This window comes from Camellia sinensis, chromosome 2 (assembly GCF_055761805.1).
Source record: "Camellia sinensis isolate YWXY chromosome 2, ASM5576180v1, whole genome shotgun sequence".
Taxonomy (NCBI): domain Eukaryota; kingdom Viridiplantae; phylum Streptophyta; class Magnoliopsida; order Ericales; family Theaceae; genus Camellia; species Camellia sinensis.
Window position 1 is genome coordinate 149,166,768 of NC_138962.1, and position 20,855 is coordinate 149,187,622.

The following is a 20,855-nucleotide window of genomic DNA, read 5'->3' on the forward strand; positions in this document are numbered from 1 at the left end:
TTATGCTCCCCAATACACTGACTATCCATGAAGCTTTTGAACTTGATCTATGATCAATTAGTTCTATCTTGTAAATTATTCTTACGAAACTTATACAAGATTCTTGAGCCATTGTAAATTTTGTCAATTCACGTCCAATAATGATTTTTCTTCATCATCAAACAGTCCTTAATTATCAAACCATTCAAAAATTTCAATATAAAATTCAAATCCATCACATTTGCAAAACCCCTAGTATACTTATATACAAACATATATATATATATACACTATTATCTATCTTCTTTCTATTTATACTATTATATATATAAATGCTTGAGATGGTATTGACACAATGTGACATTTTGATTTTTGAAATTAATATCTTTTTTACTCAAGCCGTACACAACATATATACTTTTAAATCAAAATCAAAATCAAAATTTATATTTTACAGGTTTAAAAGAGCGCGCACACAGACACACACACACACATATATATATATAAGCATTCGTTCTTGATGCCGATAATTCATTTAAGAAATTATATCACGTTTTGTCAAAATTCCAACAAGACAACAAGGCAACAGAGTATATACATACAAAAATAAAAAAACCAGCAAAGAAAACTAAAAAAAATACATAGCTAGGAAAGGGGAAGAGGTGGAGGTGGTGGTGGTGGCAAGGTTGTTAAAATCGGGATCCTAAGTAGGATCGGTGAGAGGGTCTGGTTGATCAGATCGTAGGATCGGATTGAGAATCGTAAGATCCTACTTTCTGTTAAAAAAAAAGATAAAAATTAAAATTAAAATGATACATATTAAAAATAAGGTAAAAAATCATAAAATCTACAATCCTACTTGCGATCCTACCTGCGATCCTAACTACGATCCCATACGATCCTACACGATCCCATGCGATCCTACACGATCCTACTTGCGATCTTGTTATAACATCGATCCTACAACGATTTGGATCGTTTTGGCAAAGTAGGATCGTAGGATCGTACGATCTTACGATCCGGATCGCGATTTTAACAACCATGGGTGGTGGTGGTGGTGGCGGCGGCGGCGGCGGCGGCGTAGGGGGGAGAGCGGAGAAGAGTGGTTACCTGGATTGTGTAGTGCCGTAGAGATGCCGAAGTCGAAGAAATTCGCCGGAGAAGAAGCTGCCAGTGGCTGTGTTGTTGAAGCGGCTGATAAGCGATTTGGGATAAAATCAAAAATGAGAGAGAGAGAGAGAGAGAGTTTGGGCCCTAAATTGAATGATATCTAGGGTTGGTCAAACCGGCCGGCCATTGTGAACCGGAATTATTTTAGCGGGTTACTAGTTGCATTGCCTGTTCAACCGTTTTACAAATTAAGGAGTGGTTTGGGATTATGTAAATAAGTGTATTTTTTGACTTTTTATGAAATATGGGTTAGGTATAGGTTGGGTTTGAAGTGATGTGACATAAATACGATGATGTGACTTAAATAAGATAGTAACTTTTTAACTTTTGACAATTTTAGATTTTGACAAACAAGACCTGAAAAGTGATTGCGGTCGCCGTAACGGTGGCGGTGACGCGGTTGCGGGATGTAAAGGCCGTAGCGTAACGGTTGCGGTAACCGGAACCGTGAATTTTTTTATTTTCGCACAATTTGAAAAAAACTTACCGATACGCACATTTTTTTCCATGATCATATTTATTAGGTTTTAAAATAAATATTGATCAATTTTTGTAAATTTTAAAGTTTGATCCAATATATTTCGTATTTTTAAAGCACTATAAACTGAGTTTTTTACATTTTATTTTAATAATTAATAACTTTATATTATACAAAAAATCAATCACTAACTATTATATTATATATAAGATAAACAATGACAAAAGTAAGAGAATAAATAAAAGCTTAAATATATATATATATATATATTTTAATCAAATCAAATAGATAATGACCACACTTATTATTATTATTTTCAAACAATATATAGATAGACACACACAAACAAAATGGTTGAGTGATACCAGTTGAATACAATAGCATAGGTCTTATAGCTTCAACAAATCAATAACATGTTCTTCATCTTCCCTCTTCTCTCTCTCTATCTCTTGCTCTTCCATCTTCCCTCTTCTCTCTCTATCTCTCTTCCCCCATTTTCAATTTTTTTTTTTTGGCGTGTTTTTTCGAAAGAAGCAATTCGGAACCGTTACGTAATAGTGCGTAACAGGCCGTTACGGCCATTACGGCACCGTTACGACCGCTATAGCAGCCGCTACGGCCGATACACCTGTGAATCTCAATCACACTGCAAAAACGGCCGTAACGGGTGGCGGCAACCACTACAACCGTTACGTAACGGCGTTACGTAACGGTTGTGGCCGCTTTTTAAAACCTTGAACATAATAGAACATCTACATCATCATAAAGTAACAACATAATTATTTCTCCTCATTTACTGTCACTACATAAACACGATCATGATTTGGAAAGACTTTCCAATACAACGTACTTCACAAAACAGCCAAAAAAAGACTCCTTAGCACTATACAAAGGCTTCTCTACATCTTGAAAAGATAACCTATCATTTGACAATTCTTAGATTAGCACAGCTAACCTAAACACATCAAGTGTATCACAATCATTAAGCATTTCTATAAATTATTTGTAGCATCTATTTAATGGTAAGACCTTTTCTTAGCATGGATTCTTATCCACTCCCAAAATTATTATTGTATTTCTTCAAATCATTCACTATATTTCCTAACATATGAATTACAACCTATCCTGATATTCACTAATTCCCACATCCTAACACTTTCATAATTTAACAAGAAGAATAAAATTGATACAACTTAGAAGGTAAAAACTACAAGCTTTTGCGTTAATTTATACTTAAAAAAGATCTTACTGCTCCTGGTGACGGAGGTCTGTCAATTCTTTATCGAGTTCTTCCATCTCAACGTCCTTCCGGATATCATTTTGATCATCACCATCTTCGTCCTCCTCATTTTCCTCCACACTATCATCTTCCTCATCATTGTCATCGCTATATTCATTGCCATCGTCGTCATACTCATTCTCCACCTACATTACAAAAACAATAATTATAAAAGCATAATCAAGAGAATGAGAAACATTAATGGAGCCCAAAAAATTAAAACTTAAAATTATACTGACATTTAGCATCTCTTCTGATTCACTTTCCTCTTGCGAACCAGCATCACTATCTTGTTCTTTTCTTGGCCGCTTTGAGAATTTACCCATTTTGAACCCCTAGAATCCAAAGATCCACAAAATTGTTAACTTCTTCACCGACGTTGTGCGTGAACTAGAATCTAAGAAGCACGGATACGGGTATGATACGATACGGATAGGGCGATACAACAAAATTTGAAAAATTAGGATACGGGTACGACATGGATACATTCATAAAAAATATTATTTTTACAATTTTTAGTAATGTAGCATACATAAAAATAAAATTCAACAATATAACATCACCTATAACAACAACATAATGCAATTCAAATTAGGGGGGGGGGGGGAAATTTACAAAATTCATTTATTTATTAATAAGTTTATTTATTTATTTATTTGCTTATAAAAAATTAATTTAAACTAATATACAAAGTTCAACTTATTTTAATTCTTTTAAAGATATCATATATATATTAGCTTTTATATTTATAAATTTTGTGATTATTAGTTTAAAAGAATTAAAATAAGTTGAACTTTGTATGTTACGCTACGGCCTTTACACCCCGCAACCGCAACTGCAACCGCGTCACCGCCACCGTTACGGCGACCGCAACCGCTTTTCAGAACCTTGATTATGTTCCATTCTCATGGTGTCCAGGTGGATCTTGCATAGCTAACTCTTGCTTGGCTTCTTGCCCACAAAATGGATACTATATACTTGTATCATATACAAACACTAGCTCCTAAAGGCTAAGCATTTCCCTGTACACTAAGAACATAGAAGAGGATAGAAAAGGTCATATATTATTATATTTGTACCTCATTTGTTGGTCATGAATGTGCAATTCTTTTGCCCAATCTTTTATCTTTGTTATTGTTTGCTTTGAATAATTAGGATTTAGGAGTATCTTAGAAATGAATTAATATATACACACACATCTATTCTTGTATGTATATATATTTATTTATGATATTTCACTTCTTTTTCTTCAGAGACCTTTTGAGGAATCTAAAGCGTCACAAGGATGAGGATCTTCTTAAAGGTCAAGCAGTAAAATCCCAGAAGGTTCGGTGTCTTCTTAATATTGTACTTTATGGCTGCTTATGTAAAAATTTTCTCCCAACCTCCATTGGACAGGAGCACTTGTAGTAATGGACCTTTAATTGAACATTTCTCTATTAATTTCTTCTTCTCACTTTGCAATGTTTTTGGTTTTCCATACTTTGGAGGTCATATGGTTGCTTTAGATAAGAACTGTGAGTGGGGTTTTCACATTTAACTGCACTTGCTGCCTGTTGTGTAATCTTTTCTCATGAACTTGACCTAAAAATGTTAAGATTTTTTTGCCGTTGCCATCATCAATAATTAGCAAAAAAGCATATTATCTGTGGTAGTCAACATCTGTTTGTGGTTTTTTCTTGTAGTAGCTTTCTGCATTTGTTTTCTGAGCTCTTTTTTTTTTTTTTTTTTTCCTTCTCTCGCAAAACATTTACTAAACTTTTTCTTCTTTTCTTTTCCCGTAATTTTTTCTCGTAGACCTGAAAATGTTTAGGTTCCTAAGCATTCCCATCATCATCAACAATTATCAAAAAATTTAATTATTTAAGTATATGGTAATCAACCCTATTTGTGGTTTTTGTTCCTGTAGCAGCTTTCTGCATTTCTTTTCTGATATCGTTTGCTGAACTTTTTCCTTTTTGCCCTTTGTCTTTCTTCCTTCAAGGTTCTCTGGGACAAGACTCTTGAGTTGAGATTCTTGCTGCAAAAAGCATTCTCAAGTTCTAATAGACTTCCAAAGGTCTGTTTGATTGATAAATCTTGCATGTCTATGGCAATTTATGTTCTACTGGAACCTTCTAATTGAAACATGGTGAATTGTGCAGGAACCACTCAAGTCTTCATTCTGTGATTCAGACAGTAAGGTGAATGAAGCATATTCAGATCTGATTACCTCATCTAAGAAGACTTTGGATTCTCTACTGGAATTACTGGAGGTAAGAGAACATCTTACCCATTTACTTGCCTTTTTTCTTTTCCTTCTGTATTGTGTAGGATTCTAACAATGTGATGAGTAGTTGATGCTTTCGAAACATTATTAAAATTTGATGTACCTGTCAACCTCTGTTCCTTTGTTTACATGTTATGCTTATTTTGACAGGCATTACTTGAGAAGAATCCATCCATTGCTCAAGCTGCAGATGGTATGGCATGTAATTTTTTGTAGGCCATTCTGAAACCTGAGTGTTAGGCAGTACTTTCTTTAAAATTCTTTGTATCAAGTAATATAATGAAGTTTGCGTCCTCCTCTTTTGCTTTGAGCAAAAAAGTTATGAAAGTATATCCTTTAAATTTTTCTTGAAGAATCTGTTTATCATGAATAAACTGTTAGGCAGTACTCTCTATGATATATAAGATTGTCAATATGGGAATTTTGAACCCTCCCAATTTATACTTTGGGATTATATGTCTATGTGACTTTGTATATGATGGTATCTGGAACATTTTTTACAAGTGTGCAATTATCAGTATGTGTATGCCCAAGGAGTTGAGTTGTTCTTCTTCTTTCTAAGGTAACTGCGGCCAACCTCCCAAGCATTCAGAAGTTTCTAGGAGCTCAAATGGAGAAGATGATGAAGAATGGTCACAAATATCTGAAATGCACTCAAGGTATTTCTACAATCAACATTCAATTGCATTTGATTTGTAGAACATTAAATATTTAAGATGGATAGAGCCTCTTAAACTAAGTTGTTGGTTATAGTAAAATTTTTGTTGAACTTGCAATTTCTGTGGGTAAAGTAACATTTTGTTTTTACATGCTTCATGTCATGCTAGAGGTATTTAATGTTAAGACATTTGAAGGGGTGTGATCAGTCGGACTCAGTACTCTAGCAAAAGGGGGCTTATTTACTTTCAAGGTGTTTCCAACATGTCTGTTAGGTCACATACTATGATACTAGTAGGGGAATGGTGGCACTGTTCTGTTTATCTTTCTATGTTGTATGGTTAATTTTAAACTTATGTAACTCTGTATTGTTGGGAGCACACAAACTTCACCATCTTACATAAATTGGTGGTTACTAAGAGCTTTGCATTATTTTCTTTATGCTATAAAAAATAAAAAATAAAAAATGTTGAAGATCTGTGTACAATTGAAGTGTCCTAGAAGTTCCTTACCAATCCTATGTGAGAATTCTGTGCACAGCATCGGGGCAAAAGATTCCTATCATCTAAAATGTTGACATGAAGAAAAGGCACCAAAGGGGTGCATAACCCATATACAAAAAACTATAATCGTTATACAAGAACAACCTATTCTAGAGCCTCTCTACAGAATCCAAAAATTGGTTCAAGGATGGGTTAATCATCCTGGAACACCAACTATACAATATAGACAAAATAAGGATCTTAATTTTCAAAACGGGCATTTCATTTCCGACAAACACTCTTGTATTCCACTCCCTATATCATCCAACAATCACTGAAGGAACCAATTGTCAAGCCCTTTTTTTTTCTTTTCACGCACTCGAACACCTCCTCCAAGACCAAATAAGCTCCATTATCTTCCTCGAGAAGACCCACTCAAATTCAAACAATGTGAGAGCCAAAAATCACAACTCCTGCACCACCTTACAGTGGATTAAGTACGATTTGCTGTCTTCTTGTCATGTTTGCACATAGAACACCAATTAACGTGCACTTACCTTCTTTTAATCAAGTTGTCAATAGTAAGGATATTTCCATGCACCGCACACCAAACAAAGAAAGTTTCCCTAGACAGAGCCTAAGTATCCCAAATTGCCCTCCGAGAAAAGGAAGACCCTTTATGACCCAAGCGCGCCTCATAGTAAGACTTCACACTAATCAGGACAAAATTAGACCTCTTCCACCGCATTGCATCACTCCTGTCTGCAATTCAGAAAGCATATAAGTGCCAAATAAAACATCCAACCTCTAGAAATTGGCCAGCAGCTCATCAGATTTTGACCAACTAACTTCCAAATTCTTTTTTGGATTTTGTTCTGTTTTACTATTTTATCTGCATGCGTTCTTTAGAATTTTTTGTCCAGTCCACATAAATTCAGCATTCTTGATGTTACTGAGACTGATGATGCTCTTGTGTTTGTAGAATAGCTCATTTTAGAAACAAATCGATAGATAAATGGCAGAGGAAGTCCCAGGTGACAACTGGTGCTGCTGCTTTTAAAAGCAAATTACATGCCTTCAATAAGGTTTGCCTCCATGATTCAAGTGATATCCTTGCACTTTTATGTTATGTTTGATCCATTGGAATAGAGTGGAATGGAATGATCATTCCATCAGAATGTCCATTCTCATGTTTGTTTCTTGAAAAAAAATGAGAGACAATGTATTGCAAATGGAATCACATTCACCATTGTAAAGGAATGTTCATTTTATAAGGAAGTTAAGGAATGACCAATCCATTCCAATCTACTTCCATTCCAATGAACCAAACACTATCTTAGAGGTATAATGGTTGTGGTACTTATCTGATTCAGTCATCCGCATACAGAATATTAGTGAGCAAGTTGCTGCTTATATGAGGGATCCAAGTAGAGTGATAAAGGGAATGCAGCAGAGCAGGTCGACTGTTGCTATATTTGGGATTGTAAGTTCATAAGTCTGCCCTTTTAATTTATTCAAAAGTTAAACGAGTTTACTGTAATGTGATTATGGACAATGCATGTACAATAAGTTTTACCTATTTTAATAACTATGGGTTTGTTAAACCGTTAATTACCTGCTATTGTTAATGACAGGTTCCAGATGCACAGAGCAATACCAAGGAACAGGTCTGAATTTATACTACTTTAGTGACTTAATGAGTTGTTTGGCATAGCATTTTAATTTTGATCTCCATTCTAGGAAGTATGAATTAAAAAATAAGTGGGACACCTTGCAAAATGGTGGCAGTTTTGGAAGTCGAGATTTCTCTTCTCCGTCTGAGCACCATATGAAAATTTTATATTGCTGCTCGTGTTTCTGTCCTTTTCTCTTTTTGTCAGACAAAACCACCATCACCATCATGAATCAAGTCATTGTGAAACATATCAGTTCAATACATTCCTCTATTGTGTGATCAGGACACAAAAGTGGATGGTGACCCCGAGCTTCTGGATGACTCTGAATTTTACCAGCAGCTACTGAAAGAATTTTTTCAGACATTTGACCCAGCATCATCTGGTAAAGTACTCCAGCAATTTTTTTTTATACTTAATTTGGAGAAATAAACAAAGTTGGATCAGAGTTTGACATTTTTGTTGCTAACAAACGAAGTTGGCTACAAAGGAACTAAGCTGTTCTTAGCAGTGACTTGTTCAAGCTTAGCTCAGCTGAATTTAAGAGCTCAGGCTTGAATCAAGCCAGAGAATCTTTGTTCAAACTTGGCTCAGCTCTTGTTTGCTGGGCTACAAAGGTTTTTTAACCAGGTCAATGTCAAAAGTTCTATTTATGGTCTACCACTTGTCTTGTTCTAGTTGATGTGACATAAATTATCAATTCAAACATATGAATTCAAAATCAAAATAGCTGAGACATCATGATATTAACATTCAAATCTCATGCCATGATGCCATCGTTCATTTGCACTGACAATACGAAACATGGAATTTAATATACACATACATTCATCATTCATCATTGCCATCACATTATTCATGAGCCAAGCTTAGTTGTCCTCACGCTCAGTTCATTTTCTAAATGAGTTTAAAGAAAGAACTTGAGCTTGGTTAGCTTATAATATAAAGGAACTCAAATGAGCCTTATTAACAAGCGGAGACCCAGCTGTTTATGAACTTGGTTTGTTTGTGCAGTCCTAATTATATGCATCCTCTGACAAATTATCAAACCATTAATATGATCTATTGTTGCTTCTGTGACCCACAATATTATCAAATTAGTGGTTTAGTTTAACACTGTCCTTTATGGGTTTCTGTACTAAGTGCTTGTTTTTCCTTCAACTTCTCATTGTTTGATCATCCACAGAGTCTACCTTTTATGCTCTCAAGAGAATGCAAACTAAGAAAAGGAAGATTGTTGATCGACGTGCCTCAAAGTGTCGCAAGATCAGGTATAATGTACATGAAAAGATTGTCAATTTCATGGCGCCTCAGCCCGTGCAGGTTCCTCCCATGGCCCCCAAGTTATTTGAAAATTTGTTCGGCCTCAAAACCCAGAAAACCGTCTCTGTGGTGTAGCACAACCTGATGATAATAGGGCTTCGAATTTTTGTGATCTTACTTGATATAATTGCTCATTGATGTGATGTATCCAATTTTGTTTTGTTATGTTTTTTTCACTGCCACATGTCGAATGTTTTTTTATTAGGATGCTTTTTTGGTTCAGTATTTTTTGTTTTCATGTAGACCCAACATCTGATAGGTACATTGTGGGAATAAACAGTGAAAATTAATCAGAAATAAATATAAATATTTTTTTTCTGTACAAACTCTTCAAATTTATGATTTAGCCACAACCTAAATTTATTTGTTGGCTCTTGCCTAAGACTTGTATTTATCCCCTAATTGCTGGCCACATGTACATTACGCCATGGCTCAAACAAACTAGGAATTCACCATTAAATATTAAAGTATTGTCTTACGGTATACTGTTTTTATTACGTAAATAATTTTAAATAGGTTTTTGTTTATTTTTAGTAAAAATGAAAACAAAATACCTTATTTGGTACGCACATTGTTAAAAATAAACAAGTGAGATTATCAGCGAGATATGGTGGTCTAAGGTGGTTGTCCATGGTTAGAGATAGTGGCCATAGTTGGTTGTTTGGTACCGAAAGTGATGATCGAAATAGTTTTTAACAATTGGAGATGGTGGTAAAATGGGATTGAATATGGTGGCTAGATGTAGTGGCAAGAGGTGGTGTACGGTGCAGATTGTTGTTACCAACAATGGTGGCCAAAAGTGAGAGTAGTTGGTAGGGGTGATGAGTGATGGATCGTGCTTAGAAGGGTTGGCAGAATAAGGAAGTTCAGGAAGTTTATTAAAAAGAATGAAATTAATTTTTTTTGTGTGATTACAATAATTTAGTAAATTTTGCAAATTACTTATAATTTTTTTTTTTGAAAATGAAAATAAATACTAAACAAGTTTTTATTTATTATTTTCAAATTTTTTTTTTGTAAATATAAACAAACAATTGTAACAATAAGAGCTTATTTGATAATGTTTAAATTTCTAAAAACATGTTACCAAATATATTTTGTTTTCGTTTTTATCAAAAATAAATATAAGCACATTTAATATTTTTCTATAAACTTTACCCACTGATACCTAATTGTCAATCGGGGTAAAAGGCAGCGGATGAAAAATTTCATAGTCATACCTTTTTTAGTAGAGTCTGAAGTGAAGGATTTCGTGGGTAAATCATGCGCTTCCAGAAAGTGAACAACCAACCTAGCAGTGGAGTGATATTACAAAATAAATATCACCCACACAAGTCAATTGTTTAATGAGAGAGAGTCAGAGAGAGTCTGGGAAAAACGTTATGGGTAAAAACCACATAACGTATCTGATATGTCAATATATTATTTAAAATATAAAATTAGATATATAACCTCCAATATCTATCTATCCATCTATCCATATTTATTGATATGATAGATATAGATATCCTGAATGGTTATCCAAATAAGTTTTGAATTCAAATTCAAACCTACATAGATAAGGTTCAAAAAGGTTCAGGTTCAAAAGGTTCAAAGGGTCATGCCACATGGGCGTCCAATTTCTAACATCTCCCACTCGCACATGAGTTGGCATGACACTGCCACATCTCTATCTCAATCTCCTCAAAAATGGACAATCTCATACTAGCCAATGCACTGTGCGACTGTTGAGAATACCTGCATGTGGGAGCTCTATACTAGAAACTCAAAATGAGTCAGCATAGAGACATCAACCCAAAAGGAATAGAAATAGTGTCTCATATACCCCAAACTCATCTAATTACACCGGTCCAAAAAATATCTCTAATCTCTCAAAAAGAGCATGTTTGACCCTTTCAATTCTTGCAATATATTCACACTCAATCCGCCTCTCATACAGAGCGATGTGAGTTGTCGATAGTGAATATACAACAGTGGTGTAATACTAGATAATCTTCCCTTTGCCCTCATGCCATTTAGTTTAGGATTGACCGCTTTCCCAGTGATGTCCCTTAAGGCCGAATCATACATGACCGCAGGCAACATACCAAAGTAGCAGAACATCAACCTCTTACCTTATGACATAGTCAAAAGTCACAAAAGGGTACATAAATGAAAGTCATATCAATAATGACACGTAAGACTCACACGGTGCGGAAACAGGGATCCATTCTCTCACCTCATTACTCGGTCGCCAAGCACATATAGTATGAATACATGCTTCGGTGGAGTAACTCTTCCAAAAGAGTGACGTCATACTCGATACATTGTACAGATATTAGTCTAGTCGCTTTCTAGTGCCTAACCCGAATTCTCTATTTGTTCACCTTCCAGGCGCCAAATGAGATCTCGCATCTGGCTAATCGTAACAGGCATAACATGGAAAGTGGGTACTAACATCCATGCTTGGTCCTTAACACGACCTCATCTTGGTTGTAACCAAGGCGACATGCGTAGTGGATAATTTAAGCCTGTCTTGGCTCCAAATAAAAAATAACCCACTAGTCTCATCCTTGCTCGCTCCCAAGCACTAAGGGCGATTGCTCGTGTGAGTAAGCCAATCTTGCCTGCTGACATCATCATATGCTAATCATTATGACACAAACCATAATAGTGTCAACATCCCATCATCTCACAACAAATAAGTGATCGATCTACAAAACATGACCACAGCTTGCGCAATTCTAGATTCCAAGCATAAGCCTTATCAGCATCTTTTGCGATAAGCATATACAACGGAATTCACCATTTGCGCCTCACATGAAGTGGTTCAAGATCACTACCTCTTGCGCAATTACCTCTCTAAAAATATTTTGGTGACCAATTTGTGTTCATTCCGGATGCGCGCAACTAGTGCATTGAATCTTACAAGGAGCAAATTAATATACTACTAGTAAAGCATTCTATCCACAGTTTGATGAGTAAGGTCAATGTCTAAACAACTCAGTTGACCATTTACCAAAGATAACACTTATCATGCCGAATACGCCTACATAGCGTACTTTAGGCTCCCACAACAAAGAAAAGATCAAGGAATATAGGTCATCTGTTTCTCCCAAAGACAATCCGAGGATTCACTCAATAGCTAAGGCTCTGGCTTTTACTGATAGGTCAATGGGTTTGCAATTTTGCATCTAGAATCGTTCTAGGATATTCCTTGTGTAAGTCATTGAAGACAAACTGGGAATTCTCCCAAAACAATCCCTAAGGATCGTACATCCGGGCATATAAATTACATCATCCATGTCCATCATATCTAAAATAGAGGACTGCACATCTTAGGTGGCGACAATCTTATAAATTATTGGCTCATAATGACTAAGTAAGGAAAAATTTCTTTTGGACCATTGATCATGCCTCAGTGGTCTTCATCGATCATCGTTTGCCTATCATGGCTTGACGAAATCTAAGAACTACTATTTGGATAACTGTTTTAGGCTTCAAAAGATTTATTGGAACTAGTAACCTTTTTGCGCTCCTAACTTTCTACCATAAAAGCAGGAGGTAAATTCCTACGGATCTACTTATCTAATTCTCCAACGAGAAAGTTGGGTCACAATGTCCACAAATCAATGTTCCGAACTTATGTCAATCATAGCCTAAGTTGAAATAACCTCAGTTGAAATAACCTCACTGAGGAAGTCTTCTCATGGTCTACACTTTCCTTAATGGTGTGACTTTTCGATATCTAGCGAGCCTTATGCCTCAACAATAACTATCCAAATTACGCATAACTTTAGAACAGTTTCGCGTCATAATGGAAAGTCAACCAAATTATAGAAATGGTTAATCCTCAAAGACTTTGTTTTAAACTGCGCAACATTGATCCACTTTCTAAAAATAGGGGACTAGAGCCTTGGGCATTATCTTAGACTTTTTATCATCTTGCGGAGCAATCAGGAATGCATCATTCTCAATCACCCAGTGATGACGTGAAAAATTTTCACATTCGCTACACACAACTAAGAATGTAGAGTATTCTTCTCTAATGGAGTAATCCATTAGTAGGCACATCGCTCCTACTGTCCCTAGGATATTGGAAATTTCTTTCCATTCTCAATTAGGCTACATAAAAGCGCTATGCTTAGAATTCTCTATCTTATAGAGTTCCAAAACTCTATTCACGTCACCTTTACTAAGAAAACTTTATGTGACTTAGTTACACTACCACAAAGCTGCTTACCTATATGCACATGACCCGAAGGGTTTACATGACCGCATACAATAATGCGCCACACGACCCTATGTGTTTACAAGACAGCATACAATAATGCGCTATAAAACCCTAGGTCTTAACTTCGCAACCTTATGAGAAGTAAAAATAAAGATAAGCTGCTTAACGGTTACAGATCGCCCATAGATGGCTCTCCGCTAACCCATTACTTAAATGGAGTGTAAAATCTGATATGGAGGGCATTTAGTTAGGGATATAGGCAACAAACTAAAGTGCAATTCCCAATTGGGAAATATTTTGCGCCATCATCCACCTAACATTAACAATACTTAATTCCTTATCTTTACTACACCATTGTGTTGTTGAGTATTAGGAATAATCAATTTTCTAAGCATCCATTTCTCTTCACAGAGTTTTCTAAAATAACTCAAATAGATACTCGCCACCTTGGTCAAAACTAAAAACACGAAAGCTATTATCTAATTGATCTCAACCTTATATGTGCAATGTCAAAAATCATCTCAAAACTTTTGACTTATGGGAGATCAAATAGTCTTGACTCAGATGCGTATCGTAATCTATAAATGTGTCGAGATTGAGACTTAGCTATCATACCCTTACACATATCTAGTCACAAATATCATAGTGGACTAAATGCGCCAATATAAATGACCTTCTACGGCTTTCCTACTTACTTGTGCGCAACCATTGTGAACAAAGTTACACATTCATATGAGAGCAGGATGTCACAAGCGAGTGGGCCCAAGAGGGCCTACTCAAAACATCCGTGCATCTTCTCATTAATGTGATTAAGTATAATAAGCCACCGGTTCATGACCAATGTCACAAACTAATTCCAATCATTCTAATGTGTGAGTTCTTGAAGACAAGTTTTAAAGGTTTAGGCCCAACTAGGTAATAACTCACGACTAATTCATATTCACTAGATCATAAAAGGATGTCATGGAGATATCAAGTGTGCCTAAGTCGCAAATTTAACTAGTAAGTGTTAATCCCCTGCACCTTCAAGTCAATTTTATTCTCCATACACTTTAATGCATCTAGTTGAAAGATGACGATACTCCTCTTGCCATATCTATTTCTCGCTTCATAGTTACTTGAAATTAATTCTACTATCCACAAGAAGGAGAGAATAAGCTATCAACTATGACAGCTTCTGAAGTAACTTAAGCGCGAATTAGGCTAAAAAGTCTAATTCAACACAATGCTCTCACAAGCGATGCGTCAAATTCTTAGAGTCATAACAACCTTGTCGGCCTTGACCTTTTCATTATTATGCTGCAACATTTGCACTTAGTGGTAAACGTTATTCAAAAAACGTTAGCCTAGCTAAGGAATCATACAAAGAAGCACCTCCTCATGTCTCACACATAACTGTGGAAACAGTAAGTGTCCAGACTTAGACAAGTTGGCAATGCTAATAGATTTTCCAGCCACTTGGCGCTAATCTTTTCACTTAGTGTTAATAGATTTTGCTGCTACTAAGCGCTAATCTTTTAACTTCAAGTGATACTTCAATGCACACTATTATAGTGCATGAAATTTTGCTTCACCCACTCCCAACAGTTGGATAAAGAGCAAAACACTGCTCATACTGGCTACTCATCTTACACTTAATGACTAATTCATTTAAGCTCGCATTTCTTGGATGACGTGACTCTTGAATGTTGCTTCATCCAATGATGCAACATCATTACAAGTCAAATTACAAAGTCAATCCACGCAGCTCAATAGCCAAGATCATATATAGATCTATTGAGGGCTTACTAATTTCATAACTCCAAAACTCGCCAATCAAAACTACGTAGTGTGTCGCTAACCATAGCGTACACATCAAATTTTGTTGTGCCAAACAAGGCAACAAAACCAGGGCGACTTTGAGTCATGTTTCCTTACTTTGGCTCAATTAAGGTCTGACCTAAAGTCTCCAAGACTTTTGCTCATCTAAAGAATGGGATTACATTGTTCACATTTGAACATCTCTACTAAGTCTAGGTCAACTAAATTAACTTCCATAAGCTAAATCAATTTAGAGAGAAATTCGCATTGGGATTAATTTGATTAGCATAATATAATTTTGCCACAAAAATCTAAATTAAATAGTGACAATATTACACAAGTCGCAAGATCGAAAATCCGCTATGCTCGTAATCATCTCTTGTGCCACATGTGACAATTATCTAAAATTTAATTTAATTCATGCGCAAAATATTAGTTTTCTGGAGTAAATCTACAAAGATTTCTCTCAACCGAACAACCTTCCACTGATTATGGCATGTCTAAAAAACATGATAAAATATTCTAATTCCATATAATAGCATCATAATGCAGATTCACAATCAATACATGCTATGCTACATTTAATAACGGAATTAAAATAAAAAATAATTAATCATGCTATTTTAATTACAACATATTAGAAATTCTAGGCAAAAAATAATAATATGCTGTATTTAATATTCAAATTATGCCATAGCAGAAAGTATATCACTTCTGAAATTTTCTGGTATTTTAAATAACTAATAAACACACATAAAATTAGAAATAAATATTCCAGAATCTGGTAAAATGCAATAACCATACCAGTAAATAGTAAACTACAATAGTAGTCTACAATAAAAAATTCAGCCCAGAAACTTAATCATGCAACACCAGATACATTTTAAAGCAGAAATAATGAATTATTATTTCAGGAAAAATATTTTTTATTTTCATAAAATTTTGAAAAATTTTACAGAAGATAGAAAATTTAATTCTGAGTCTAACGGTCCCAACCATGTTTAAAACAAAGCTAAAACGAATTAATTATGACCATTTAACGCGATTCAGAATTTAAAACAAAACAAACAGCGCCTTAGTACCAGCAGCCAAGCCAGCCAAGCCGCGGAGGAAAAACTGTGCGGCTCAGCGCGCGGCTCAGAAGGCGGCTCAAGCCGTGGCTCATCGAGCGGCTCAGCGCGCGACGTAGCATGCAGTTCAGCGAACGGCTCAGCACGCGGCTCAGCGCGTGGCTCAGCGACCAGCGCGCGCGTGAAAACACGGACAGCGTGCGCGTGGCAGCGCGTGAAAGTGCGTCTTTGCGCGTGACAGCGCGTGGAGGAGCGTGGCAGTGCGTGGAAGTTGCTGACGGCGTCAGATGGCGCGTGTGGCCCACACGCGGTCTTCCACGGTGTTTTCTAGTCCAATTTCGATACTGCCAGACTCTATTTTCCAAAATAAATACATTTATGGCATTAAAAATGACATTTAATGAACATAAAAATGAAGTATTTTATGCTCTTAATCTAATGAGAGTGGACATCTTCCTCCTTTATAAATATTCATGTATATAATGTGTACACACACATATATATATATATATACACATGATTAAAGAAAACACGAAAATACCCATACATGCTCTGATACGAATGTCAATTGGGGTAAGACGCAGCGGATGAAAAATTTCATAGTCATACCTTTTAGCAGAGTCTGAAGTGAAGGATCTCGTGGATAAATCACGTGCTTCCAGAAAGTGAACAACCAACCCAGCAGTGAAGTGATATTACAAAATGAATATCACCCACACAAGTCACAATGCAAAATGACTTGATCGTTGTTTAATGGGAGAGAGTCAGAGAAAAAGATTATGGGTAAAAACCACATAACGTATCTGATATAGATATCTGATATATCAATATATTATTTAAAATATAAAATTAGATAAATAACCACCAATATCTATCTATCCATCTATCCATATCTATTGATATGATAGATATAGATATCTTGAATGGTTATCCAAATAAGTTTTGAATTCAAATTCAAACTTACATGGATAAGGTTCAAAAAGGTTCAAGTTCAAAAGGTTCAAAGGGTTCAAAGGGTCTTGCCACATGAGCGCCCAATTTCTAACATAAACATTATCAAACATGCCATAAACTTTTAATTTTATAAATTTTAACCATCCATTTTACATCGTTCCTCCATCTTTGTTTCAAAAACAATAAAGGTTAGTTTTGTTAATTTTTATATAATTCCCACTAAGTATATGGGTAGCTCTAAATACACCTTAAAAATTAAGTTGAGCATCCCATTTTTCTAACATTTTTAATTACAATTTTATCCCCTAATTAAATGACCCAAATGGCTAAAACCCTAAACCCAACCAACAAAGCTGCTTTGGCCAACAGCCCAACTCCTCCTCCTTTATCATTATCTTTTTATTCTTTTTCTAACCGTAGTTGTCACCGTTTTCGGCGTCACCGTCGCCGTCACCTTCCTCTTTCTTCTTCTTACAAAACTGAGATTCCAAATCTAATTAAAAAATGTTCAATTTATAATTCTTAACGATATATATGAAACCGACAACACTGTATGTATGAAATCTCCATAGCAACCAACTTCAAACATTGGCTTATACTTCCTATTAAATAAAATATTAAATTGATAAAGAAACAATACATATTTACGTATTTATCGATGTAAAAATATATACATATATATATGTATAGATTTAGATTGAGGAATCAGATAAAAAAAGATAATCAAATTAGGATTGGCTTATGAGACTTTTCGCGATTAAAGAAAAGAGCGGAGGAAGCCGATCAGGGTCGAGAGAGACATCTCAAGAATAGTACGACCGTTGTCGTGGGCAACCACTGGCATGTATTTGCAACCTCCTTGGCAACCGAGGAGTAGGATCTGGCGATGGTGGCCATCTCAGCGGTGTGCTAGTGAAAGGAGTAAAAGTGAGATTAATTTTTGGGTTGTCCAACAAAAAAATGTTAAAAATTCAAAATTAAAGTTGAAATAAAAAAAAAAAAAATTCATTTCAATCTTCATACACAAATTCACTTCAAACAAGTTTTTATTTGTAAATAAAAACAAACAATTGTAATAATAAGAGCTTATTTGATAATGCTTAAATTTCTAAAAACATGTTATCAAACATGTTTGGTTTTCGTTTTGATCAAAAATAAATATAAACATACTTAATATTTTCTATAAACTTTACCCAATAATACCTAAACATCATCAAACATGCCATGAACTTTTAATTTATAAATTTTAACCATACATTTTACATCGTCCCTCCATCTTTGTTTTAAAAACAATAAAGGATAGTTTTGTCAATTTCTATATAATTCCCACAAAGTATATGGGTAGCTCTAAATGCATCGGGTGATTTTACTTACACCACTACTTTATCTCTTTACAATTTTCATATGAGTTTTTTTTTCTCCCCCCCCCCCCCCCAAATTTTTTTTTTATCCATGTGTGAAATTACCTTTAAGGACAAAACACAAAAATTAAATATATTTTGTTATCTCCTTACACTCCTTGGTCTTTAATCCCTACTCCTCTTTTTCCTTTCTTAATTTTTCTTTTCTCTTACACATCTCTTTTCAAAAAGTGAAAATCATAGTAATTTGATCATTAAAAAAAAGTATTGGATGAAGAAACAGTGGTGAACCATCAAAAAAATGAAATAGTGATTTTTTTTTAAAATTTATTTAGTAGGTTTTTGTTTCGTTTTTCTGGACTGGTGTTCGACTTTCGTTCAGTAGTTTGAAATCGAACAAAGTAAAATAATCTGGCATCACATTGCCGAACAAAAAATATAAGTCTGGTAACTAACTACTAAATAAAATATACATTTTCGGTAACCCAAACTAAATTTTTTTAATTTGTTCGGCTTCTCATTATCATGTATTTTCAGTTTCAGTTTCAATTATACTTATACTCATTGAAACAACGCAAGTACTACAACATTAGTAGACTCTAGTCATGAATTCATTACAGACGAGATTTGTTAAGTTTTTTTTATGAATACGATTTTTTTTCTTATTTTTAATTTGTATTGAGTTTTATTAATAATTTGATGTATAAATGTATTTATTATCTTTAAATTTTTCGTAGTCGTGAAACATTAATTAAATGGGCTTCTGATGTTGGAAAGAAGACTAGATTTGTCATTGTTATAAAGACATCAGATGTGGGAGGCAATGGCAGAAAATCAAGACTTATACTTGCTTATAAAAGAAGTGGTTACTATGGAAACAACAGGAAGATCAAGGGAGAACGATTGAGGTTGACAGGTTCTAAAAAGTATAGATGTCTATTTCTATTAAGAGGGAAAAAATTAACTATAAATTACCAAGACGAATTGTGATAATATGTTTTATTGATAAATGCAAACAATGACAGATTTTATGGATGCGTGTTTGATTTATGAATTTTTTTATGGATGCTTTAAGGAAAAAAAAAAATTCAATGTACAGCGATAGGGGCCTAGACAACTCTATTCTAGTTTGGCAATATGATACTAGAGTAATTTTATTTGTATAACAATGTATCACTGAACATGCACTTCACAAGTGACCCAAATTAATTTATTGTTATCATCTAATTAGATGGCAACATAATGCTGAAAAAAAAATATTGTCTGATAACATAGCACTAGAGTAATTCAAATTAATTAGCGTTGTATTACCGAACAAGCCCACCAGAAATTATAAAAATCATTGTTTGGAAGAATACCAGAATAGCGGAATAATGTAAATTGTTTAGCACCGTTTTATAAATCTCTCTGTAAATGTATAGCAACAAAATGTTGGAGATATCTATTTTTTCCAACAGCATAATACCGAAATAATGTAAATTGTTTAGCACCGTTTTTATCAAAATTGGTGGTGTAAAGAGATAAAATAGTTAATTTAGGATTAGTTTTGGTAATATATTGGAAGTGTAATGAGAGTTATATTTTTTTTTAGTGATGTAATGAGATAGAGGGTGTAAAGAGATTAAATAATGGTGTAAGTAGAATCACCTAAATACACCCTAAAAATTAAGTTAAACATCCCATTTTTCTAGTTGTTTTTAATACAATTGTGTCTCCTAACTAAATGACCCAAATGGCCAAAATCCTAAACCTAACCAACGAGGTTGCTTTGGCCAACAGCCTAACTCCTCCTTCTTTATCATCATCATTTTGTTCTTCTTCTAATCCCAGTTGTCATCACCCTTCCTCTTTCTTCTTCTAGCAAAATTGAGATTCAAAATCCAATTAAAAAAGGATCAATTTATAGTTGTTAACAGCATATATGAAACCCACAACACTATGGGTATGAAATCTCCATAGCAACCAACTTCAAGCATTGGCTTATACTTCCCATTAAATAATATATTAAATTGATAAAGAAATATATGTTCTAAATAAGTGCACTTTTTATCTTTTTAGACTAAAAAGTTGAGGAAAAAAATATGAATGTTTGGGTTAACTTTTTGACTTTTTATGGAAAAATGTGTATTAAAAAATTGTATAAAGAA

At 34.6% G+C, this 20,855-nt stretch overlaps 2 protein-coding genes across 5 annotated transcripts in view; one reads left to right on the forward strand and one right to left on the reverse strand.

Moving 5' to 3' along the window:
* The window catches only part of LOC114292511 (uncharacterized), a 107,447-nt gene extending 97,811 nt beyond the window's left edge, over window positions 1–9,636 (forward strand). For all 3 annotated transcript variants that reach the window (XM_082915792.1, XM_082915791.1, XM_082915793.1), the window contains 10 exons: window positions 4,160–4,232; window positions 4,891–4,965; window positions 5,051–5,161; window positions 5,326–5,368; window positions 5,738–5,834; window positions 7,297–7,399; window positions 7,702–7,797; window positions 7,949–7,981; window positions 8,273–8,372; window positions 9,174–9,636. In XM_082915792.1, the coding sequence (XP_082771918.1) occupies window positions 4,160–4,232; window positions 4,891–4,965; window positions 5,051–5,161; window positions 5,326–5,368; window positions 5,738–5,834; window positions 7,297–7,399; window positions 7,702–7,797; window positions 7,949–7,981; window positions 8,273–8,372; window positions 9,174–9,385 (943 nt within the window). In that variant the 3' untranslated portion in view covers window positions 9,386–9,636. The remainder of the gene's footprint in view (window positions 1–4,159; window positions 4,233–4,890; window positions 4,966–5,050; window positions 5,162–5,325; window positions 5,369–5,737; window positions 5,835–7,296; window positions 7,400–7,701; window positions 7,798–7,948; window positions 7,982–8,272; window positions 8,373–9,173) is intronic.
* Window positions 2,797–20,855, reverse strand: part of LOC114296356 (protein SENSITIVITY TO RED LIGHT REDUCED 1-like) — a 37,915-nt gene continuing 19,856 nt past the window's right edge. The window contains exons 3-4 of one of the 2 annotated variants that reach the window (XM_082915799.1): window positions 3,146–3,241; window positions 2,797–3,052 (exon numbers count right to left, since the gene is read on the reverse strand). In XM_082915799.1, coding sequence (XP_082771925.1) covers window positions 2,873–3,052; window positions 3,146–3,232 — 267 coding nt within the window. In that variant the 5' untranslated portion in view covers window positions 3,233–3,241 and the 3' untranslated portion in view covers window positions 2,797–2,872. The remainder of the gene's footprint in view (window positions 3,053–3,145; window positions 3,242–20,855) is intronic. The other variant, XM_082915798.1, reaches the window with a different exon arrangement.